Below are 26,851 nucleotides of genomic sequence, written 5' to 3'. Positions count from 1 at the left end.
GAATGTTGAGCTTTATAGATTGTCATTTCAGTATGTTAAATTCATGAAATATGTTTATGCAATTTATAAAATGCAATGTTTGATTTAAGGTTAATACATTTATTAACAAGATTCATACAATTTTGTATCATTATTACATACAGAATTTGAAACTTTTTTTTTTACCTAAAATAGTCAAATTTTGTTCTATTCAATGAATGGTTGATTCAAAAAGTTTTTTTTATTTCATAAACAGGGCTTACTTGTTATACACTAAGTAGACACATCAAAAAATATGACACTGAAGACTGTTCCATACTTACTTTTACTTATTTGAATGGAAGTTAGGAGCATTAAATTGAAATGTTTCTTGCTGATATCAATAGAGTGAATACAAAATGTCCATTTCTCACTCTGCAGTAGTGGAGAGCAAGCAGAAAATGGAAAGGGAAGGTTGTGAAAAGCAAAAGAACAGAAGGAACTCCAGCCCTCTCTTATCTGCATTCCTGCAACTTCTATATATTTATTCTTTAGAATTCTCAAGCACAATTAAACATTCACAGATACAAGCACAAGTACAATCTGACAGTCCGAAGCACAGTTGACACATAACTCAATGTTGGACTTACCAATTAACTGCCATCTTATCCACTGGCCTGGATAAAAAAGATAACTGGATCATGTCTGATTCTGGTTCCAGGAAGTAAAGGGGGAAAAACCCACCCAGTACCAGGTCTCCATCTCTGTAGACACTTGGTCTCATGGAATTATCACAGTTCCCGGGAGGTATGTCCTGTGAACTGTATAAAGGATTCAGGAGTAGGTTGACAAAAATCACTGAAAAGAGCATGTCAAGTGAACCCACCGTAAAGTTAAAGGCCCAAATCTCTGTTGATATTAGGAGAAAATGGTCTGGATTATGTCTTCTATCTCAGTTCTCTGAGGAACTGCAGGGAGAATAGAGCTCTGTGTAGGGCAAAGCTGATCCCAGTATAGCTATATGCACTAAACCTGTAGACAGTGTGTGCTAGTCTATTGAGTCACACAGGGACACAGCCAAAATCACAAGGAAGACATTTCAAAGGGAGTCACAGGGCTGAGGCCTTGCCTTAATGTCCCTGTGATCAGATCAGCTCTGGTTTCTATATATTTACTTTGTTTCATTTCTGTCCCAATCAGGAACTCATAGCATCACCCCACCCTGAGGCTATGCACCTGCTACTCTCCATTAAGGAGAAAAACTGCTTTGGAAAAACATGCTTTGGACTCTCATTCCTCCCTAGGGCATTGCTGGGACAGAGCTGTGTAAACTTTCATGCACACGGGCCAAGAGTTGTTAGGTCAGTCTAGTATTTTCATGGTTTTGGCAATTGTAGAAATAATTAGTGTTGGAATAAAAAAATACTCAGTTTCATCATGTCAAATAATTCTTTATGAAGAAGGTGAAGGGTCACATTCACCACTTATGACCCTATATGTACCTCAGGAATGCTCTTCATGGCTGTGCCTAATATCTCTCCCAGGCCTGTAGTACTTTAATGGAGAACAGTCTTCATGAATTGCAAATAAGTATATGGAGACAAGGGCAGTAGTTCATTCCTGCATTTACACTTATATATAATCTTATGTAATCTAATTGTGTTCAATATGCTTCAAAATACAGTAAAGTTTTGCACCATATAATTAAGCCCTTCAGAATGTATATAGGAATATATACAGCACCTGTGTTTTGCGTGTGTGTGTGTGTGTGTGTGTCTGCGTGCTTCTTTTATCTTAAATTGCTTCTAACCCATGTGTTAGCTTTGTTCCTAATTTTCTCTCAGCTGCTGATAGAAAGTTGTGCATTTGCTGATGACATGTGTGAGGAACATTGTATTGTATGCATACATGTGAAATGAGAATTGAATGCATATTTAAAATTTCATACTTCATCTCCTCTCACCTCACCCTCTTTCTAATTCTTCTCTTGGAACGACACCTCCTTGAATGCAGGAGGCCATTCTATCATCTCTGCATTTTGATGACCAAGCCTTGGTCATGTACACTCTTGCAGGAAAACTCTCCAATTTTAGCCAACAACCCAAGACCCAGAGGAAAATACACACACTCTGGATATCATGAGATGCCATACAGTGCTGTGATCATAGGAGGATTCTTCATCCCCAGTAATGTTTGCAAATGGGCTTTTCCTTGGAAGTTGTTGAAGCTGAAGGACAGGCATAATTGGAAAGAGAGAGAGCCATCAGATGAGAAGTGGGAGGTGGATGTGTACTCAGCAGTCCTCATTTTTCCTCAATCTCCCTATCCTCAATGTTTCTTTTTGGTTGAAATTAGTTTTTTGTTGTTTGATTTTTGTGGCCACCATGTCATAGGTTCAAATGATGAGAAGTGTCTTTCCATGAACCCTCCTAATGAAATGGGAATTTTCTTAACACAATCAAGAGAGGTGTATGATGTATTTCATGGGTGGCTAGGGTATGGGCTCTTTGCAACTCATCCCAAAGATTTGGTTCTATCTTTATGAAAACTATATCTAGTTCTTCAATAACATATGCAAACATGGGTTTACAGGTCCCTATGATTTTTGTGTAGGTCACACATATAGTGGTAGGTTTATTTTAAAATTCTATGTAAGTACAGTAAATGAAATTCTAGCTCAATTTTGGTTCAACAAATACAAATCTATCCATAGACTTTTCAGAAGTAAAAAAAATAAATTAGATGGTGTAATAAGCTCTGAGTTTTTTACATATGGATGTTTGCCTTTTTCCTAGACTTTAATCTCTTCAACTAATTTAATCTGTATGTCCCATGAGTTACTAAATCTATTCTACATATAAGTGATGGATTCAGATAATGTAGAATAAAATCCAGACAAATCCATGTTGCTGTGGATTCATTCTGAGAGGAGTGCAGTGGGGGCAAGAGGCACAGAGTCACCACACAGACACCAGGTGTTGGGTGAAAACAGGCCAGAGGTGAGCAGCCTGCAGACTCATTTATTTCAGTTGTTACAGCAGCTTATATAGCCAAGGCAGCCAATCTGGTCAAGAGGTAGTTTATGCCCTAACCAATCTCAGCCTGTTGCCAGACATGCTCCATTGCCAGGTGGGTTCTGAAGCCATTCCTGAGTAACTGACACTCACTTGCCAGTGGCCATCTTGACATGGCCTTCTTATTCCACCACATTTCCCCCTTTTTGTTTATTTTTGAGCAATGGGAGACATGATCCTTGAAACTACCATTGTTGACCCTTTCCATGTGGTCTCCCTAGGTGGCTGTGCCTCTCTTAGGTTGTCCCCAGGGGATCTTACCCATCATTGACTAACCAGCCCTCAAAATGGGAGACCACAGGAGTGCTTGCTCAGATGGGGGTAGGAATGAGGAACAATGGTAATCAGGAATGGCATGACCACACACAGGCTGTGGGCCATTTGAGTGTCTGACCTGAGCTAAGTGGGGTATAAAGCAGCAGCAGATGTGGCTGTGGGCAGGGTAGGATGATAGGGCATCAGCTTTACAATCAGTGCCAGGTGCATCTGCTAACAAGGCAGATTCTCAATTGCTCAGCTGGTTCTGGTTGACTATCAGTTGCAGCCTTGATGTTTCTGCTGGTACCCAAAAAGGCTGTCTCTCATTCTCTGGAAAGACACAAGCATATCCTCAGCCCTTTGTTAGCAGAGGGTGTTGTCCCTTCCATTCTCCAGTCAGTGAGTCTTTCCACCTAACCACAGGGGCTGGGGGCTGGGATGGAGAGAATCCCCAGTGTTTATAAGCTGGGATGACCCTTTGGGAATCAAAGTAATCAAAAGTAAGAAAATTGGGCATGTTATGAGGGCTAGTGGAGGGCTCTATGTGTCCCTTTTCCAATTGTTCCTGTACCAATTCTCTAAGGATGCCAAATTTGGATTGTGATATTGGCTACTGCTCTACCTAGATGTTTCCTGTTTTTTCTCATTCAATGGGGATTGGGCCTGGCTTTTGTATGAGGTGAGAAGTGTGTTCTATGGGGGTGAATCTTACTTGTAGGCTCTTCATCAAAGCTGTTGACTCATGGAGATTTGTGATCCACAGTAAGAACCACTTGCATTTGTGAGAGAACATCTCTCCCCCATAAGGTCATGGAAACCTCAGCAATTAGTGGAAAGATGGTTCCTGTATCTCCACAGTCATCTCACCAAGTTACAGGCGTGATGACCTGATCAGCCAATTTTAATCCTCCAATGCCTTGGAGGTTGGGCCAAGGGAATTTTCTTCCAATGGTGCATTTTCCTTGCATTCCTAGCTTTTAAGACAGTGGAATCCACCCCTATATCAATTAAACCCAAAAAGGCAATATCATCAAAGTATAGGGTCAATTTTTGCCTCAGATTGAAGATGGGCATCGACCAGTTAATGGTGGTGGAACTCCCATTTACTTGCTGGGCCGAAGGTTGCCCCACTGGGAGTTTAAAGGCTTGGTCTTGCAATATCTTTCCCAGTGAAAGCCTTTTTAAAATCTGGAACACAGTGTTTTGGGCTTGCCCTGTCAGTAGTTGGGCAGTTTTGCTGTAGGTGTCCTGTTTCCTGACATCCCCAACAAATTGGAGGATAATTAGACTTCCTTGTGTTTAGTATGTTAATGGATGCAGTTAGGGATTATACGGTGTATCAACAGGGTTTACCTCCTTTTTAGCTACTATCCAATGAAGAAAGGCTTTCATTACAGACAGGGGCAATTGCAACATTTGCCTCTTTGGTAGCACCTCCCCAAGCTAATTGTTTGACCAAGTTGTCTTGATCAGGACCAAGTGGCAATCTTTTCTGTACTGTCTCCAAGACTCTGGTGAGGAAATCAGGGAACAATTTGCCTGGGCCTTGAACTAGGTTTCTAAAGAGCTGACTATAATTAGGAAGATTTATAGTTTATGGCTCTAAGTGCCAAATCTCTAACCTGATCAAAATAGGCACCTACTCCAATGCGGGCCTGTTCACGAGGATATATGTAGGTGCCATGTCCTGTCAGCATATCAGAGGTTACTGCAATTCCATAGGCAGCATTATTCCTTGCCACAGTTACAGCCTCTTCCTTTCCACTGTAAGGACTATGGTCTTGACAAACATGCTTTGAGCAGTGTAACCCAGTCAAAATGAGTTTGAATGTTCATTGCCCATTGTGTGAGCATCTGTTCAAAAGAGGGAGAGTTGGGACCTGACTCTTGAGAAGGCTTCTTTAGCATAGTAAGGTCATTTACTGGCATTCGAATCCAGGCCCTGAATTCTGTGTCTGTTCCTAAATTAACATCAAACATGCAGGTGGGATGGATTCTAGCAGCTGCCCTGAGAGCCTGGGGTGCCTGGGGACTGCCACAAATGTGGGGATACTCACTGGGTACAGATGGGATGACTTCACATGGGTTATTGCTTTGAGGTCATCTAAGTTCATCCCATGGGTATTTAGGGAGTGGCTGACTAGGCATTGCTGTGTTGTCTGCTGTCATGTCATTTTCACTGTCAGAGTTCTCTCCCCAAGTCATCAATTGTTGCCTGTGAGGCAGAGGCCTGGAGTGACAGGCTCTTATAATTCACAGATTCATTATGTTTGGTAATCTGTGTGGGTTTCTGACAGGGGGTACCATTCCCATGTTTGAGCACTTAAGAGTGGCATGCCATGCCAACTCTAGACAAAGGAAAGAAACCCACAGCACTGCTGCCAAAACAAAACAATTCCTAGCACCTCAGTGGCTGATGGCATTATGCAGGGGGTTCCCTACATTAGACAAACAGTGATGTATCAGATCATATGTATGTCCTGTGCTTAGTGGGGGACTTCTTTGACTCATTAGGTCAAGACCATCTGCTCAAATGGTGTCTCCAAAGTGTCACCTCTCTTGAGTGAGGGAAGAAGACTTGGTTCCGAATTCGGGGATGAGCAATCCCTTATATGAATTTGCTAGATGGATTCACTGCTGAATTGTACCAGATATTTAAAGAGGAAATAATTCCATTTTTTCCCAAACTTCAAAACAATTGAAAGAGAGGGAATCCTCCCAAATTCTTTATATGAAGCCAAAATCACCTTAATCCCTAAGGCGGAAAAAGATGCAGCATTGAAAGAATATTACAGACCAATATCCCTGATGAACATAGACACAAAAATCCTCAATAAAATTCTGGCCAATAGAATGCAACAACACATCAGAAAGATCATCCACGCAGACCAAGTGGGATTTATCCCTGGTATGCAGGGATGGTTCAACATTCGCAAATCAACCAATGTGATTCACCACATTAACAACCTGCAGAAGAAAAACCATATGATTATCTCAATAGATGCAGAGAAAGCATTTAATAAAATACAACACCCTTTCATGATGAAAACTCTAAGAAAACTGGGTATAGAACATTCCTCAATATAATCAAAGCAATTTATGAAAAACCCATGGCCGGCATCCTATTGAATGGGAAAAAGTTGGAAGCATTTCCAGTGAGATCTGGTACCAGACAGGGATGCCCACTCTCACCACTGCTATTCAATATACTTCTGGAAGTTTTAGCCAGAGCCATTAGGCAAGAAAAAGAAATTAAAGGGATATAAATTAGGAGGGAAGAAGTCAAACTATCCCTCTTTGCAGATGATATGATTCTTTACTTAGGGGATCCAAAGAACTCTACTAAGAGACTATTGGAACTCATAGAAGAGTTTGGCAAATTAGCAGGATATAAATCAATGCACAAAAATCAACAGTCTTTGTATACACAGGAATTGCCACAACTGGGAAAGAACTTCTAAGATCAACCCAGTTCACAATAGCCACAAAAACAATCAAATACCTTGGAATAAACTTAACCAAGGATGTCAAAGATCTCTATGATGAGAATTGCAAAACCCTAAGAAAGAAATACAAGAAGATACCAAAAAATGGAAAAATCTCCCATGCTCATGGATTGGAAGAATCAATATCATCAAAATGTCCATTCTCCCAAAAGCAATTTATAGATGCAATGCAATACCAATCAAAATACCAAATACATTCTTCTCAGATCTGGAAAAACTGGTGCTGAAATTCATATGGAGACACAGGAGACCTAGAATACCTAAAGCAATCTTGTACAACAAAAACAAATCCAGAGGCATCACAATACCAGATTTCAGGACATACTACAGGGCATTTGTAATCAAAACAGCATGGTACTGGTATAGCAACAGATGGATAGACCAATGGAACAGAATAGAAACACCAGAAATCAATCCAAGCATCTATAGTCAACTTATATTTGATCAAGGAGCTAAACCAATTCCTGGAGCAAGGACAGTCTATTCAATAAATGGTGCTGGGAAAACTGGATTTCCATGTGCAGAAGCATGAAGCAAGACCCCTATCTTACACCTTACACAAAAATCTAATCAACATGGATTAAAGATATAAATCAACAACCCGACATCTTCAAATTATTACAGAACATTGGAGAAAACCTCCAAGATATGGGCACAGTCAAAGATTTCTTAGAATAGACCCCAGAAGCACAGCTAGTCAAAGCCAGAATTGACAATTGGGATAACATCAAATTGAGAGTTTCTGTACTGCAAAAGAAACAGTCAGGAAAGTGAAGAGGCAAATGACAGAATGGAAAAAATATTTGCGAATTATGCAACCGACAAAGTATTAATAACCAGAATCTTCAAAGAGATCAAAAAATCCACAACAAAACAAACAACCCACTTACGGGATGGGCCAAGGACCTCAATAGACATTTTTCAAAAGAGGAAATCCAAACGGCCAACAGACACATGAAAATATGTTCAGGATCACTAGCAATCAGGGAAATGCAAATCAAAACCACAATGAGGTTTCACCTCACCCTGGTTAGAATGGCTCACATACAGAAATCAACTAACAACAGATGCTGGCAAGGATGTGGGGAAAAAGGCACATTAACCCACTGCTGATGGGAATGCAAACTGGTAAACCCACTATAGAAGTCAGTTTGGAGATTCCTCAGAAACCTGAATATAGCTCTACCACATGACCCATCCATCCCACTCCTTGGAATTTACCCAAAGGAAATAAAACTGGCAAATAAAAGGGGTGTCTGAACCTCAGTGTTTATTGCAGCACAATTCCCAATAACTAAGACATGGAATCAACCTAAATGCTCATCAACAGAAGACTGGATAAAGAAATTATGGAATTTGTACTCTATAGAATACTATACAGCATTGAAAAAAATGAAATCCGGTTATTTGCAACAAAATGGAGGAATCTGAAAAACATCATGCTGAATGAAATAATCCAGTCCCAAAGGGATAAATACTATATATTCTCTCTGATCTGTGACAACTAATTGAGCACCTAAAAGGAAAAATGTAGAAGTGAAACAGACACTATGAGAAACAATTACTTGATCAGCCCTTGTCCTGACTGTCAAGGAACAACTTACTATTCTACTCCTTTTAGTATTTTTTATTCTACTTAATACCATTGATTGAACTCTTTAATTAACACACAATTATTCTTAGGTATTTAAATTTAACTGAAAATTGATCCATGTTAAATATAAGACTGGGAATAAGAGAGGGAGTAGATGTATATTTCGCACATGCTCACTTGGACTTACCCCTAATGGTGGAGCTAGAAATGTACTAGGGAATTCCAATTCAATCCCATCAAGGTGGCATGTACCAATGTCATCTTAATATTCAAAGTGATCAGTTCATAATTGATCACCTTGATAGGGTTAAGTGTCAAAGGGATCACATAAACAAGTCCAGTGTCTGCTAATAACTGATAGATTAAAAGGGAGAGAGTGATCCAACATGGGAAGTGGGATACACAGCAGACTCATAAAATGGCAGAGTCCTAAATAATACTCTGGCTTCAGACTCAGCCTTTATGGCATTCAGATCAGGCTAAAAAGCCCATGAGAGTTTCTCAGGCATAGAAAGTCAAGACACTGTGGCAAAAAATGACCTAAATAAAAGATCTGTATGAGTGAGATCTCAGCAAAAAGAATGGACCATCAAAGAAGGAGGTACCTTTCTCTGGTGAGAGGAGAGAACTTCCACTTTGACTATGAAGTGGGTCTACTTTAAGAACCCTGGAAATGCGAATACAGACCCTGGTAGGTAGCTTGATTTGATTATGTAATTGGTTCCTGGCACATTCTTGGGAGATTTGAATTGAGTGCTAGACTCCTATGCTTCACCACATCCAATCAGGTGCAGCAGTATGGTGGGTATTTTGTGACTATACCAGTGAAGGGGTTTGAATTCTCTGCCCCTCTTGTTACTTATTCTGACAAATGCACACTAAGATTTAAATCTCTTAGTTTCACAGGGAAAGTGAACAGGAAGCCCACAGCCTACAGAATGCATGTCACAGTCTGGTGATCCAGACCAGGACACAGCTCGAAGCCAAAGGGAGAGATTTCTAAGTCAGTCACAGTGCTGAGACCTCGCCTATGTGTCTCTGTGGTCAGAGCAGGTCAGAACTCTGTGTCCTTTTATTGCTATATCCCTCTCCATCCCAGGAAGTCAGGGAAACCCCCAGCCCTGATGCTCTGCCCTGATGCTCTGCACTGTGACTGGGAAATAAATTGTAAAGGATGTGTGGAGGTTAACATCTGTGCATTGTCTCTCCTGATGCCAGGATTTGAATTGTCCTTGCGTATGGTTCTGACTTTTCTTCACTAGGATGTGTGAAGGGCTGACTGTACCCGAGGTCCAAGGGTTCTATTCCTCTCCTATTGAGCTTACCTGAGTATTGGAGCCTCCTGCCTGCCAATATCCTAAGTTATGATTGTCAACGGGCTTTCTCTGGGTCAACAGTTTCTGAGCACAGGACCCTTTATTGGAAAAGGGCTTGCACTGAGAGATTTGGAGAGGATTTGCTTTTTAAAGACCTGGATATATGACAAGACGGCCTTTGGGGGACCACATGACAGGATAAGTGGGTGAAGTGGGAGGCAACTCTGGAAGACAGCACGGCATTATGAGCATGGTGTGGTCAGAACAAGACTTGCCCTGACCATCTCATGGTGTGCAGGAAGGATATCTACTCTCATCCCTGTCCTTGAGAAAAGGTAAACACTGATTTAGATGTTATCGAGAGCATACTCATGCCTGGGCACACAGGGAAGCCAGTCTCAACAGAGGTGAGCCTTCTCACAGTGAGCTGGGTACACACAGGATACAGGCAGTCAAGTAGGCTGCAAGTCCTGGCCATGGCCATCCATATCCCTGAGCCGCATCTCTATTTAAAATATATGTTCGTTTTACTTTAGACGTTATGTAGAGAATTCTAAAAGTATGCTTCCCTCTGTTTCTATAAATTGACATCTAAAAATGATTTAGATAAGCAGGTTATCTTAATAGACTTTAATCAATTAAGAACAATGGAAGTTTTATTCAATTGTTTTAGTATTTGTGTAACTGTAAAAGATTCTGGGATGAGTGTACTCATTAGCAAAGCAATTAAACCACTAGAGAATATTATCATTGTTCAATATTATTAATGACTAATTTTAGAAAATATTTTTAAAAAGCAATATAAAATGGTTTATGAAATAGACACTTAAGATAACAGTCATTAAAAAGCAATCCATTAAGTAATGTCATGTAAAATTCATATCACATAAAATACTACTATACTGGTTAAATATTATAACTTATATTTGACTAGAAATTTAACACATTTTGCATATTTGAATAGCAGAGAGTTTTGTTTATTCAGTATCCTCATTATTTCCATCATATCCACATGGGTCTTCGCAGATCAGAAGTCCCCACCCTGAGGGGAACAGAGGGATTCGGGCAGCCCCAGTGTTGGGCGTTGAATGTGGGGGACTGGGATGTGCTCAGGGCTGCAGGGCTGCAATGAGTTAGGGGCTTTGTGTAACAGGTCTCGCCGGTCCCAGCTGACTGAGTCCCATTCTCCTGCAGGCCACACGGGACACAAGGCAACCTCCCCAAACGGCAGAGACTGCAGCAAAGTCCCAGGCCAGGTAAGGCATTTTCTATGCTCTCACCTGACTGCCCCCACTAGGAAAGGCTCCCCCTTCCAAGGCTGACTGGAACGGGGGAGGGACTTTCTCTAGGATGCCCAGGCCTGCAGCCACCTCCGCGCTGGGAGCAACTATGCCCCTCCACTGGGACTCCTGCGGGACAGCTGCCTCCCCTCAACACACTCCGTGTTCCCCTAGATGCAGAGGCTGCCCAGGAATGGCAGCCGTGTCCATGCCATGCTGTAGCGGTGCCCCGTGGAAGCTCGAGGGTAAGTTTTGGGGTCCACGTGACTTGTTGGGATCCAAGGTGTAGGGAAAGTCCATTGGTTGAGCTTGCTGAGGGTGTCAGGACGGTGAGGTTTCTGGGTGGCCATGCAGGGATGGATTGCACACCCATAACCCAGAAGAAGCAAGCAGAGCTCTCAGGCCACACCCATCTCAAGCCTCCAAGGCTCCTCCAACAGCAGGCAGTCCACTTAACACAGACATAGTATATAAAAAAAAATACCTCACAGTGAGGGAAAAAGAATTATCCATGCCAAGCAATAAACACAGAAATCGAGGGAACAAGATCAACAATGACACTATGACGCCTCCAAATAAACAAAACACCCCAAGCCAAGATTATGAAGATGATGAGATAGAAGATATGCAAGAAGCAGATCTCAAAAAATTTATGATAAGAACATTTAGAAGTTTTCAAAAACAAATCCTTGAACTAAGAAATCCTTATTGGACAGGATTGAAAATCTCTCTCATGAAAATGAAATATTAAGGAGGAATCAAAATGAAATGAAACAACTAGTACAACAGGAAACTGTGATAGTGATGAGAAATCAAAATGAAATGAAGAGCTCAATAGATCAAATGACAAACACAATAGAGAGCCTTAAAAACAGAATGGGTGAAGCAGAAGAGAGAATATCGGACTTAGAAGACAGAAAACAGGAAAGGATACAGTCAACCCACAGAAAAGAAGAGGAAATTAGAAATCTAAAAAATATTGTAGGCAATCTACAGGATACTATTAAAAAAGCCAACATTCGGGTTCTAGGAGTTCCTGAAGGCATGGAGAGAGAGAAAGGATTAGAAGGCCTTTTTAGTGAGATATTAGCAGAAAATTTCCCAGGTTTGGAGAAGGACAGAGACATCCTAATACAGGAAGCTCATAGAACCCCTAGTAAACATGACCAAAAGAGATCCTCACCACGACACGTTGTAATTAAACTCTCCACAGTGAAACATAAAGAAAAGATCCTAAATTGTGCAAGAGAGAAACGTCAGATTACTCTCAGAGGATCTCCAATTAGACTCACAGCAGACTTCTCATCAGAAACACTACAGGCTAGGAGGGAATGGTGAGACAGAGCCCAGGTGCTAAGAGAGAAAAACTGCCAGCCCAGAATATTATATCCTGCTAAGCTCTCATTTGTGAATGAAGGTGAAATAAAGACCTTTCATAGCAAGCAGAAATTGAAAGACGTTGTGGCCACTCGTCCGGCCCTGCAAAAGATACTTAAAGATATGCTACACTCAGAAACACAGAAACACGGCCATCAATATGAAAGAAGGTAAAGGAAGAACACCTACCAGTAAAAGAGCATGGGAAGCTCAAAGCATATATTAGAACTTATCTTTGCGAAATGGCAGGGCAAAGTCACTATGTATCAATAGTCACATTAAACGTGAATGGACGTAACTCTTCAGTTAAAAGACACCGATTGGCTGACTGGCTTAAGGAACAATACCCAACTATTTGTTGCCTACAAGAAACACATCTCTCTAACAAAGATACATGCAGACTGAAAGTGAAAGGTTGGAAAAAGATATTCCATGCCAACAAAAACCAGAAAAAAGCAGGTGTAGCCATATTAATATCAGACAAAATAAACTTTAATACAAAAACTGTTAAGAGAGACAAAGAGGGGCACTATATAATGATGAAGGGTTCAATTCAACAGGAAGATGTAACTATTATCAATGTATATGCACCTAATTACAGGGCACCGGTTTATTTAAAATATATGTTAAGGGACTTAAAAGGAAACTTAGATTCCAATACAATAGTACTAGGGGACTTCAATACTCCACTCTCAGAAATAGACAAATCATCCGGACAGAAGATCAACAAGGAAACAGAGATTTAATCGACACTATTGCCCAAATGGATCTAACAGATATCTACAGAACTTTCAATCCTACATCTACAGACTTCACATTCTTCTCAGCAGTACATGGAACCTTCTCTAGGATTGGACACATACTAGGCCATAAAGCAATTCTCAGCAAAGTTAAAAGAATTAGAATCATACCATGCAGCTTCTCAGACTACAGCAGAATGAAGCTGGAAATTAGCAACTCAGGAAACCCTAGAAAGTATGCAAACACATGGAGACTGAACAACATGCACCTGAATGAACACTGGGTCATTCAAGAAATCAAAAGAGAAATCAAAAACTTTCTGGAAGTAAATGAGAATAACAACACAACATATCAAAACTTATGGGATACAGCAAAAGCAGTATTGAGAGGCAAATTTATAGCAATAGGTGCCTATATCAAGAAATTGGAAAGGTACCAAATAAATGAGCTTTCAGCGCATCTCAAGGAGCTAGAAAAAAGCAGCAAACCAAACCCAAATCTAGTAGGAGAAGGGAAATAATTAAAACAAGTGAAGAAATTAACAGGATTGAATCCAAAAAAAAAAAAAAAACTAGAAAAAATCAGCCAAGCGAGAAGCTGGTTTTTTGAAAAAATAAACAAAATTGACACCCCATTGGCCCAACTAACAAAAAAAAAGAAGAGAAAAGACCCAAATCAATAAAATCATTGATGAAATGAAACGTAACAACAGACACCACAGAAATAAAAAGAATCATCAGAAATTACTACAAGGACATGTATGCCAGCAAACAGGAAAACCTATCAGAAATGGATAGATTCCAGGACACATGCAACCTACCTAAATAGAACCAGGAAAACATCGAAAACCTAAACAGACCCATAACTGAGACAGAAATTGAAACAGTAATAAAGGCCCTCCCAACAAAGAAAAGCCCAGGACCAGATGGATTCACTGCTGAATTCTACCAGCCATTTAAAGAAGAACTGATACCATTTCTTCTGAAACTATTCAGAACAATAAAAAGATGGCATCCTCCCAAATTCTTTCTATGAAGCCAGCATCACCTTAATCCCTAAGCCAGGGAAAGATGAAGCACTGAAAGAAAATTATAGATCAATATCCCTGATGAACATAGACGCAAAAATCCTCAATAAAATTCTGGCCAATAGAATGCAACAACACATCAGAAAGATCATCCACGCAGACCAAGTGGGATTTATCCCTGGTATGCAGGGATGGTTCAACATTCGCAAATCAATCAATATGATTCACCACATTAACAGACTGCAGAAGAAAAACCATATGATTATCTCAATAAATGCAGAGAAAGCATTCGATAATATTCAACACCCTTTCATGATCAAAACTCTAAGCAAATTGGGTATAGAAGGAACATTCCTCAATATAATCAAAGCAATTTATGAAAACCCACAGCCAACATCCTATTGAATGGGGAAAAGTTGGAAGCATTTCCACTGAGATCTGGCACCAGACAGGGATGCCCACTCTCACCACTGCTATTCAATATATTTCTGGAGGTTCTAGCCAGAGCTATTAGGCAAGAAAAAGAAATTAAATGGATACAAATTGGGAAGGAAGAAGTCAAACTATCCCTCTTTGCAGATGATATGATTCTTTACTTAGGGGACCCAAAGAACTTTACTAAGAGACTATTGGAACTCATAGAAGATTTTGGCAAAGTAGCAGGGTATAAAATCAATGCACAAAAATCAACAGCCTTTGTATACACAGACAATGCCATGGCTGAGGAAGAACTTCTAAGATCAATCCCATTCACAATAGCTACAAAAACAATCAAGTACCTTGGAATAAACTTAACCAAATACGTTAAAGACCTCTACGTTGAAAATTACAAAAATTACAAAACCTTAAAGAAAGAAATAGAAGAGGATACCAAGAAATGGAAAAATCTTCCATGCTCATGGATTGGAAGAATCAATATCATCAAAATGTCCATTCTCCCAAAAGCAATTTATAGATTCAATGCAATACCAATCAAGATACCAAAGACCATCTTCTCAGATCTGGAAAAAATGATGCTGAAATTTATATGGAGGTACAGGAGACCTCGAATAGCTAAAGTAATCTTGTACAACAAAAACAAAGCCGGAGGCATCACAATACCAGATTTCAGGACATACTACAGGGCAGTTGTACTCAAAACAGCATGGTACTGGTACAGAAACAGATGGATAGACCAATGGAACAGAATTGAAACACCAGAAATCAACCCAAACATCTACAGCCAACTCATATTTGATCAAGGGTCCAAAACCAATCCCTGGAGTAAGGACAGTCTATACAATAAATGGTGCTGGGAAAATTGGATTTCCATGTGCAGAATCATGAAGCAAGACCCCTACCTTACACCTTACACAAAAATCCACTCAACATGGATTAAAGACTTAAATCTATGACCTGACACCTTCAAATTATTAGAGAGCATTGGAAAAACCCTGCAAGATATAGGTACCAGCAATGACTTCTTAGAAAACACCCCAGAAACACAGGCAGTCAAAGCCAATATTAACATTTGGGATTGCATCAAATTGAGAAGTTTCTGTACTTCAAAAGAAACAGTCAGGAAGGTGAGAGACAACCGCCAGAATGGGAAAATATATTTGCAAACTATGCAACTGATAAAGGGTTGATATCCAGAATCTACAAAGTAATCAAAAAACTCCACAAGATCAAAACAAACAACCCACTTAAGAGATGGGCCAAGGACCTCAATAGACATTTTTCAAAAGAGGAAATCCAAATGGCCAACAGGCACATGAAAAAATGTTCAAGATCACTAGCAATCAGGGAAATGCAAATCAAAACCACAATGAGGTTCCACCTCACCCCAGTTAGAATGGCTCGAATTCAGAAATCTACCAACAATAGAGGCTGGAGAGGATGTGGGGGAAAAGGGACACTAACCCACTGTTGGTGGGAATGCAAACTGGTCAAGCCACTATGGAAGTCAGTCTGGAGATTCCTCAGAAACCTGAATATAACCCTACCATTCAACCCAGCCATCCCACTCCTCCTTGGAATTTACCCAAAGGAAATTAAATTGGCAAACAAAAAAGCTGTCTGCACATTAATGTTTATTGCAGCTCAATTTACAATAGCTAAGACCTGGAACCAACCCAAATGCCCATCAACAGTAGACTGGATAAAGAAATTATGGGACATGTACTCTATAGAATACTATACAGCAGTCAAAAACAACTAAACCCAGTCATTTGCAACAAGATGGAGGAATCTGGAACACATCATGCTGAGTGAATTAAGCCAGTCCCAAAGGGACAAATATCATATGTTCTCCCTGATTGGCGACAACTAACTGAGCACCAAAGGGGAAACTTGTTGAAGTGAAATGGACACTATGAGAAACAGTGACTTGATTAGCTCTTGTCCTGATGGTTGATGTACAATGTAATACTTTATCCATTTTAGTATTTTGTTTTTCTTCTAGTACCATTGGTCGAACTCTGTAATTAACACACAATTATTCTTAGGTGTTTAAATTTTAACTGAATAGTGATCCCTGTTAAGAATTTGGAAAACATTATGTTGAGTGAAATAAGCCAATCCCAAAGGGACAAATACCACTTGTTCTCCTTGATAGGTGACAACTAACTGAGCACCAAAAAGGAAACCTGTTAAAGTGAAATGAACACTATGAGAAACGGTGACTTGATCAGCCCTCACCCTGACTGTGGATGAGCAGCTTAATATTTTATCCCTCCTAGTATTTTTTTTGTTTGTTCTACTTAATACTTTTGGTTGAATACTGTAATCAATACACAATTCTTCTTAAGTGCTGAAACTTAACTGAAAAGTGATCGCTGTTAAATATAAGAGTGGGAATAAGAGAGGGAAGAGATGTGCAATTCGGGACATGCTCAAGCTGACTTACCTCAAACAGTAGAGTTAGAAACATACCAGGGGATTCGAATTCAATCCCATTGAGGTGGCATGTACCAATGCCATCTCACTAGTCCCAGTGATCAATTTCTGTTCACAATTAAACGTTATGATAGGACTAAGAACCAAAGGGATCACATAAACAAGAATAGTGTCTGCAAATACTAGCTGATAGAATCAAAAAGGGAGAGAATGATCCAACATGGGAAGAGAGATACACAGCAGACCCATAGAATGGCAAATATCCTAACAGCACTCTGGCCTCATAATCAGCCCCTAAGGCATGCTGATCTGGCTGAAATGCCCATGAGAGTATTTCAGGTATGTAAAGCCAAGACACTCTGGGGGAAAAAAAAAACCTAAAGGAAAGATCTCTACAAGTGAGATCGCAGTGGAAAGAATGGGTCATCAAAGGTGGTACCTTTCTCTGGAGGGAGGAGAAAACTTCCACTGTTTGTCTAAAAATGATCAGAGTCAGTGAACTCAGGGGGCTTCCATAGCCTTGGCAGCTCATGACAAGAGGCTAGGGTGATTACTGAGGCCATAGACAGGAGTGTCAATTGGTAAAGTCAACAACAGGAGTCACTGTGCACTTATTCCTCATGTAGGATCTCTGTCCTTAGTGTGCTGTACATTGAGATTTAATGCTATAACTAGTACTCAAACAGTATGTTACACTTTATGTTTCTGTGTGGGAGCAAACTGTTGAAATCTTTACTTAATGTATGCTAAACTGATCTTCTGTACATAAAGAGAATCGAAAATATATCTTGATTTGAATGGAAGGGGAGAGGCAGTGTATAAGGGGAGGGTTGCGGGTTGGAGGGACGTTATGGGGGGGAAAACATTGTAATCCATATTCTGTACTTTGGAAATTTATATTCATTAAATAAAAATTAAAAAAATAAAATATCTCATACATTTGTGGGTTAAAATGACCAAAAATATACCTATTGTTTTTAAGGATTTATTTTATTTATTTAAAAGAATTACAGAGAGAGGGAGACACAGACACAAAAGGGTCTACCATCTGCTGGTTCATTCCCCAAATGGCCACCTTGGCCAGAGTTGAGCTAATCCAAAGCCAGGAGCCAGGAGCTGCCTCCAGGTCACTCAATGGGTGCAACGGCAAAAGGAGTTGGGCCATTCTCCACTGCTTTCTTAGGCCATAGCAGAGAGCTGGAGTGAAGTGGAGCAGCTGGGACTTAAACCAGTGCCCAATGGGGTGCGGTGCTGCAGGCCAGGGATTTAACGCACTGCACCACAGTGCCAGCCCCATAATGGATAAATATTTTTGGTGATGTATATACTGGTTAGCAGGTTTGGGTCATTGTGCACCACTCACATGTATGAAAATACTACACATTTGTAGCCAGCATCATGTCACAGCTTGTTAAACAGCCCTTGTGCAATGCCAGCATCACACATTGGAGCAGGGGTTTGGATTCTGAACGCTCCATTTCCCATCCAGCTTCCTGCTAATGCACCTGGGAAAGCAAGAAAAGATGGCCCCAGTGCTTGGACCCTTGCATCCAGGTTGAGGCCCTCTAAGTCCTTTCAATGTAGAGATGGCATCCTGCAGACTTGCTCATTGGCACTGCTAAAATATGCCTTGAAAATTGTGTGTGACAGTGAACACAAGAACCAAAATCCATGAGGGCCAGTGTGGTGGCCCAGCGTACATTGCCACCCACATGGCTGCAGCATTCCAGCTGAGTGTCCTCAGAGCACAGGTTGCTGCACTTCTGATCTAGCTTCCTGCAAACACTCCTGGGAAGGCAGTGGAAGATCGCCCAGGTGCTTGTGTCCCCACCACCTCTGTGGGAGATCCAAATGAAACTCCAGGTTCCTGGCTTCAGTCTGGTCCAGCCTCTAAATTTTGCAGCCATTTAGGAAGTGATTCATGTATGAGAACTCTCCTCTTTCTTTGTCTCTCCTTCTCTCTCTGTGATCTGCATTTCTAAGAAAGAAAAAATAAATACAAAACACATGGAAATGATTATTTGCAGTTTTATTCAGTCCAAGAAATCCAAGGATTGAGCCCCATAATCCAGATCAAACATAATCCAGATCAAAGTCCTTCCTTTTGAATTCTAAATCCAGGGTGTGTTTCACACATGCAGAAGGACTCCACAAGAAACTTCAGTTCATATAACACACCAGGTATGAACACAGGTTTCACAAGAGATACAGGCCCCAGATTAACCTGACAATCCCAAACTGTCCAAATTCACCCTCAATAAATGCAAGATGTGTAAGAACTCATAGTGCTGCTATATTGATTGTCATCACAGTGACCTGGTATTTACAATTGGAATTGGGTATTACAATGGTGTCACCAAAACTCTCATCCCATTGACAGCAGCGGCGGCCATTGGAGGGTGAACCAACGGCAAAGGAAGACCTTTCTCTCTGTCTCTCTCTCTCACTGTCCACTCTGCCTGTCAAAAATAAAAAAAAAAAAGGAAATCATTGACACCGAAAATTCATCACTGCCTCTATTTCTCCAGTGCCTGAGGCAGATGTGAGAGCACACGGCATTTCTCCACAGCCCACCAAACCCAGAAGGTCCCCCTCATCAACAGGGGGTGAGATCAGGAAGGGGGCAATCCTGGAAGGGGCAGATATCCATGGTCTTGCTGTCAGCTTGTCTGCAGTATGTGTGGGGCCTGAGGGCTCCTGGGGGTGGGGGGCATCAGTGTTGGAAGACATGTCTGTGTGCCTAGCAGCCTGGCCTGTGGCAGGCCTTGATGGGAGGGGCTCTGGGCCCTAGGCTGGGAGAGGGAGAGGGAGGCAGAGGTCTGAGGGCAGAGCAGGCCAGGGGTTCCAGGCCATGGAGCCCCAACTGGAACTCAGCTGGCAGAAGATGCCTCTTCGGGTGAGGCCTGGGCATGTGGGAGGAGCCCCGAGGGGCGGCGGCTGTGTAGCAAGGGGTGAGGAAGAGGGTGTTTGGGTGGCCAGAGGAGCGGGCTCCTGGCACTGCATTGGCTGGGCATTTCAAAGATGGCTGTGGGCTGTGGGGAGCACCAGCCACCCTGTCTGCCTGAGGGACACACACAGCGGCTACTTCCTGGGGAACTGCAGACCCGTATTCCATGCTGATCTCCCAGGTGGGGTCAGCACCTGTGAGCAGGAGCCAGCGGGCCTGGGCAGGGAACCAGAGTCCCTCTGCTGCTGTCAGGACATGCTCAGGGACCACCACGACCACCACATGGCCCAGCGTGAGCTGTAGGGCTGTCTGTGGGGCCAGCACCAGGCCCTCAGCTCCCAGGCGAAGCTGCAGCTCTGTTCCCGCTTCCAAGACCACCACGATCATCTGGGCGCTGGCACTCTGTGGGTCCTGGGGAGGAAAAGCCAGCAGTTAGGGCTTGTCGAGGAGAGGCTGTCAGGGCACAGGGCAGGGGACAGCCCAAATTGCAATCCTAGTCCCCAAACCAAATCTGCATGGCCGCACACAAACCTCACCATCTTGAAACCCTCAGCAAGCTCAACCTATGGACATTCCCTGGGTGCTTGAGCCCAAGCAGCTGGGTTGGACCCCAGGACTTTTATTGAGTGTTACTTGAGGCAACACTTCACTGTGGACTGAACATGGCCACACCTGTGTAGGTTCAACACCTCTGGGTACACAGAGTATGTTGAGGAGAGGCAGCTGTCCTGGATGAAACCCAGTGGAGGGGCTGATTTGGGGACTCCGAAGCCCAGGACAGCATAGCTGCTCCCAGAGCTGAGGTGGCTGCAGGCCTGGGCATCCTAGAGAAAGTCCCTCCCCCGTTCCAGTCAGCCTTGGAAGGGGGAGCCTTTCCTAGCGGAGGGAGGCAGGAGAGGGCATAGAAAATGCCTTACCTGGCCTGGGACCCTGCTGCAGTCTCTGCCTTTGGGGAGGTTGCCTTGTGTCCCTTGTGGCCTGCAGGAGAATGGGACTCAGTCAGCTGGGACCGGCGAGACCTGTTACACAAAGCCCCTAACTCATTGCAGCCCTGCAGCCCTGAGCCCATCCCAGTCCCCCAGATTAAACCCCCAACACTGGGGCTGCCGGAATCCCTCTTCTCCCCTGAGGGTGGAGACTTCTGACCTGCCAAGGCCCATGTGGATATTACAACATCAATTATGGCTATACCATCCACTCAGCTTAAAAAGGAGTCTGCTCTGCTGTTCTGCAATCTGGGTCCTACCTGCAGATCCTTTAGCACAGCCTGAACAAGAGCATCACTGGACCCATGGGAGTGATGTTCCCATCCCTGGAACTGTGCTCACCTCAGCACATGCAGACATGGGACAGAAACCTTCCAGACATCTCTCTCTCTCTCTCTCTCTCTCTCTCTCTCTACTTCTCCACCCCCCCCACACACTCAATCTGTCACCTAGACACTCTCCTCCAACATACCTGCTGTCTCCAACTCGGCTGCTGGTCCCTTCTGGACAGGAGTAAGGGGCTCCTTGGGCACCAGCAGCCACTCATGGTACAGATTCTCTGGTCTGTCTGTGCCAACCCCAGGTGATGTCTGCTTCCTGCAGATGTCCCATTGGATCCTGCTCCTTCTCTTCACCTGAGTCAGAGGGTTCCCTCCATAGCTGGTACCCCAGACAACTTGAGTGCTGGGGAGGTGATCCTGTGGCCTTTCACTGGCAGAGTGAGCTCAGACAGTGGGAGCTCCTGGGAACGCCTCCAGGTGTGGTAGGCAGAGGTAGAGCCAGCTGATTTGCCAGGGAGGAATGGTAGCCTTGGCTTCCTTCGGGTATTTAAAGCCTGATGGGCTGATGAGAGGTGGAGTTTGCTGTGCAGCACTCAGTCAATCGGGATAATGATAGGCTGTCAGTCTGTCTCTCCATGACAGTCAATCAAATATAGCCAGCCCTAGCCCCGTGAGAAAATTTCTACATGGAAAGCTAAGACACTTTGTAAAACACACACACACACACACACAAAACAAACACCTAAATGAAAGATCTCTGTGAGTGAGATCCCTGTGGAAAGAATAGGCCATTAATGAAGGAGATACCTTTCTTTGAAGGGAGGGGAGAACTTCTACTTTGACTATGACCTTGTCTAAATAAGATTGGAGTTGGTGAAATCAAAAAGCTTCCATATTGTTGGCAGCTCATGACAAGAGCCTAGGGTGATTACTGATGCCATAAACGGGAGTGTCAATTGTTAAGTCAACAACAGGAGTCACTGTGCACTTACTCTCCATGTAGTATATCTGTCCTTAATGTGCTGTACATTGTGATTTAATGCTAAAACTAGTACTCATACAGTACTTTACACTTTATGTTTCTGTGTGGGTGCAAACTGTTGAAATCTTTACTTCAGATTTTCTAAATTGATCTTCTGCAGATAAAGATAATTGAAAATGAATCTTGGTGAATGGAATGGGAGAGAAGTTATGGGGAGGCAAAAGCCACTGTAATCCAAAAGCTATACTTTGGAAAAGTATCTTTATTCAATAAACGTAAAAGAAAAATCCAATCCAGTAAGAACTCCCTATGGTATGCAATTCTGTTAAACAAGTGTCCTTACTCCTTGATATGAATCTATTTTCCATAGCCTTGTCCAATTTTAGAGGAATTGACTTTTTTAAAGAGTTATTTATTTATTTGAAAGTCAGGGCTACACAGAGGGAACTGGAGAGGAATAGATAAATAAAGTTCTTCCATCCATTGGTTCACTCTCATTTGATTGCAAAGGCTGGAGCTGATCTGATCTGAATCCAGGAGCCAGAAGCTTATTCCAGATCTCCCACATGGGTACAGGGGCCCAAGGACTTGGGCAATACTCCATTGCCTTCCCAGGCAATAGCAGAAGTTTGAATCTGAAATGGAGCAACCGAGATTCAAACTGGCACACATATGTGATGCCAACACTGCAGGCGGTAGCTTTACCATGCCATAGTGCTGGCTCCATGATTTGATTTTTGAATTCAATCTTTTAACATATTTACTGGTTTACTTACCTATTTATTTATTTAGAAAGGCAGAGTAGCAGTGAGAAAGGGAGACCCAAAGAGACATCTTGCATTAGCTTGTTCTTTCCACTGCTTTTACAGACTCTTCAGGGAGCAGGATTGTAAGTGTGGCAGCAAGAAATTCAACATGTGCCTCTAAGGTTTGTGGACATTTCTGGAGGTGGCTTATTCCCCTTGGGCTGCTACACCAACACAGTTTCTTCTCTAACCTATTAAAACCAATGTCATACGCAAATTTATGTGCATGGAAACTTTCCATGTTTTACATATGGATAATGTGGTTCCCACATATATTTTCCCTTGGCCCATGGCTTATCCATTGATAGGACTGTCTACTGGGGGAAGTCATTGTATTTTCCAGGGATCCATGGATTTCCTGATGATTTGGTTATCTACTGTCTTCCTCTATAAAGGAAGAGGTTACAGGACAAAGTTCCAGGATTTTCCAAGGATCTGTGGGACTGTGTATCCCACACTGAGGGCGGGCAGGCAAATTCTGACCATGGGAGACCCATGTCCTTCTCATCTGCAAGACAGCCCTCCCTGGTGCATAGAGTATTATTGTGACCACACAGCATCCACTAGTGTACTTTTTCCTTCACTTAAATTTCCTTCAGTAACTGACAGGATTATTTTTCTTAAGATTTAGTTATTTATTTGGAAGTCCAGGTCACAGACAGAGGAGAGACACAGAAAGAGAGAAGCCCTCCATCTTCTGGTTCACTACAAAAATGGCCACAACTGAAAACAGTGTTACTTCATGGAGCTTTACTCCCTGATTTTTGAGTGACAGTCAATGTCATCTACTCTTTGTCATAGGAATCTTTCTTGGGATCATAAATCAGATTGTTCTGAAACATTTCTTAATTTATTTCAAAGGAAGAGTTACTGAGAACAATAGTAAGAGTGAGCAAGACATGATCTTCCATCATCCCCTTCTCTCTACTTCTCTCTCTGAGACTCTGCTATCAAATAAAAACAAACCCTAAGACACAGATCTTTTCCTTCTCATATCCACAAACTACCCATGGTCCCCATTCACTTAGCCCAAACCTTCTGGATGACAGTGGTGCAGGTGTGAAGTGGCTTTGCCCATAAGAAGGGGTGGTTGAGGCAGCTGGGTCCCCATCCATGGCTGGAGGTCTGCATCTTCCACTCTGCTCAAAGGGTTTTGTTTTCCAAGGGGAGGCTGAGAAGAATGATGATTCCCAAGACCTTGCAAAGGAAGCAAGAAGTGCTTGTGACCAGCTATGTCTTCCAGAGCCTTGTCACTTGAGTCAACACCCACTCAGGCAATGCAGTCCAGTGCCAGCCTGTGGAGGGGAACCTGGAGAAACCCCAGCAGGTCTGTGTGCTCAGACTACTGCAGGGGTTCTGTGCCAACAGCAGCGAGGGAGAGCCTTTACCCACTTTGGATTTTGCATATGTCTGGAAGATGACAGCACCAGCAATCCCAAACAGATCCCCAGGTCTGGCTGGTGCTGGGGGTCTGCAGCCCAGGTCCAAGCCCACCCTTGAGCCAGCCTCAGAGATGGCAGTGATGCTTCCACCAGCAGATCTGGTTGTCTCCTGTCCTGTCTACAGCCAACAGGTAACTCCTGAGGACATCGAAAGGCAGACGAGGAAAGTGAAGAAGCTGAGGAGGACACTGGCTGAGGCCCTGCAGGCAGACAAGATCATCAGAGTGGGAGAAAAGGTGGGGAGGGGAGACTGACCATAGAGACGCTGGAGAGAAGGAGCAGCCACTTGGTGCGGGCTCTGTAGGGGTGGGAAACCCTCCAAGAAAGAGCTTTCCATGTTTGTCTTTGTGTGTAATGCCAGTTCTGCCCCCTTTATGGATCCAGCAATCCTCAACTTTTTTTTTATTAAACTCTTTGATAGACAGAAATTGTAGAGTGCCCCTCTTTTTGTGCATGACTGCATAAGTTTTCCATGAGAAAGGAACTCTTTCAGTGGTTCAGTTTCTCTTTACAGTGTGTTTTTTTTTAAGATTTATTTTATTTATTTAAATGTAGAGTGACAAAGAGAGAGGGGTACTTACAGAGAGAGTGAGCTCTTCTATCCTCTAGTTCACTCCCCAAATGTCCCCATGACATTTGAATTTGACCCCTTAAAATATATCATAATGTTGCCCCTTAATATTCCCCAGAAGTCCCATCTGGGGTGCCACATATATGATCGGAATTTGGACCTCTATGTCTGTCTACTTCATCCAGACAACTAAGGCTGATCCCAGCCACAACCAGAAGCCAGGAATTCTACTTTTGTCTCCTACATGAATAGCAGAAAATCAAGTACTTGTAACATCACCCTATGCTTCCCCTGGCACATTAGCAGGGAGCTGGATTGGAAGATGAGCAGCTGAGATGGAATTGGCTCTCCAGTATTGGATGCTGGTGGCTCAAGCAGTGGCTTAACCTGTCGTGCTGCAGCAGTGGCCCCTATGTGGCTATTTTATTTTATTTTTTTAAACTTTTATTTTATAAATTTCAAAAGTACAACTTTTGGATTATAGTGGTTTTCCCCCCATAACCACCTTCCCACCTGCAAACCATCCCATCTCTACTCCCTTTCCCATCCCATTCTTCACTAAGATTCATTTTAATTATCTTTATATACAGAAGTTCAATTTAGTGCCTACTGAGTAAAGATTTCAACAGATTGCACCCACACAGACACACAACTATAAAATACTGTTTGAAGACTAGTTTTACCATTAATTCGCATAGTACAACACATTAACGTGAGAGATCCTACATGGGGAGTAAGTGCACAGTGACTCCTGTTGTTGATTTAACAACTTACACTCTTATTTATGACATCAGTAATCACCTGAGGCTCTTGTCATGAGCTGCCAAGGCTATGGAAGCATCTTGAGTTCACAAACTCTGACCTTATTTAGACAAGGCTGTAATCAAAGTGGAAGTTCTCTCCTTCCTTCAGAGAAAGGTTTCATTTTTACATCAATATCTCCATGGGTAACCCATTGAGGGGTTATTGTCATACTTATTTTTCTTCTTCTACTACTTAACATTGAAGGAAAAGATGGCCCCTGCTCCAAAGACTCTCTTTCTTTTATGTCCATTTGAATCATTTTCTTTTTAAAAAAAATAGTTTACGTATTTATTTAATTTTGACATAGAGTTACAGACAGTAAGAGGGAGAGACAGAGAGAAAGGTCTTCCATTGCTGGTTCATTCCCCAAATGGCTGCAGTGGCTGAAGCTGTGCTGATCAGAAGTCAGCAGCTAAGAGCTTTTTCTGGGTCTCCCACTGTGGTGTAGGGGCCCAAGCACTTGATCTATATTGTACTACTTTCCCTGGCCTTTTCAGAGAGCTGGAATGGAAGAGGAGCAGCTGGGACACCAACCAGCACCCATATTGGATGCTGGCACCACAGGTGGAGAATTAACCTACCATGCCACAGGGTCAGCCTCTGAAGTATTTTCAAGTGGCAATTCGTACATTTGAAAGCTCAGTCAAGCTTCACCTCTGTCATTTTGATTGATGCCATTGTTTACAATTCTTCTAGCTCAAGCAGCTGAAGAATAAAATCTTTTTAAGGAATATGTGTTGTGGGGCAGCTAAGGGGAAGTATTCTCTCCTGTCTGATGGGTTCAGAGGTAGGCTGTCCATTGAGGCCCAAGACCAGTTTTTGGGTCTCCTGCCAGGTGCAATCTCTCTCCTGTGAGGTGAAAAGTGTCATGAAGAAGCTGCTGGCAGTTATCCCAAGTAAGTTTGTGGGTGAAGAAAGTAGACGCAAGAGGAGAGATTAGAACCTGTGGTTTTTCTGAGAAAGAAGGGTTTTGCTGTTGCCAATTATAGAGATCACTAGTGAAAAAGGGAATATAGATCATGCA

At 42.5% G+C, this 26,851-nt stretch overlaps 1 protein-coding gene across 1 annotated transcript in view; it reads right to left on the bottom strand.

Moving 5' to 3' along the window:
• The window catches only part of LOC138847815 (vomeronasal type-2 receptor 116-like), a 37,424-nt gene extending 13,299 nt beyond the window's left edge, over positions 1–24,125 (bottom strand). Inside the window, exon 1 of the mRNA XM_070067631.1 lies at positions 23,977–24,125. Coding sequence (XP_069923732.1) covers positions 23,977–24,125 — 149 coding nt within the window. The remainder of the gene's footprint in view (positions 1–23,976) is intronic.
• Positions 24,126–26,851: the final 2,726 nt, after the last annotated feature.

Source organism: Oryctolagus cuniculus (assembly GCF_964237555.1).
Source record: "Oryctolagus cuniculus chromosome 16 unlocalized genomic scaffold, mOryCun1.1 SUPER_16_unloc_1, whole genome shotgun sequence".
Classification (NCBI taxonomy): Eukaryota; Metazoa; Chordata; class Mammalia; order Lagomorpha; family Leporidae; genus Oryctolagus; species Oryctolagus cuniculus.
This window is presented reverse-complemented; position numbering and strand designations above follow the sequence as displayed.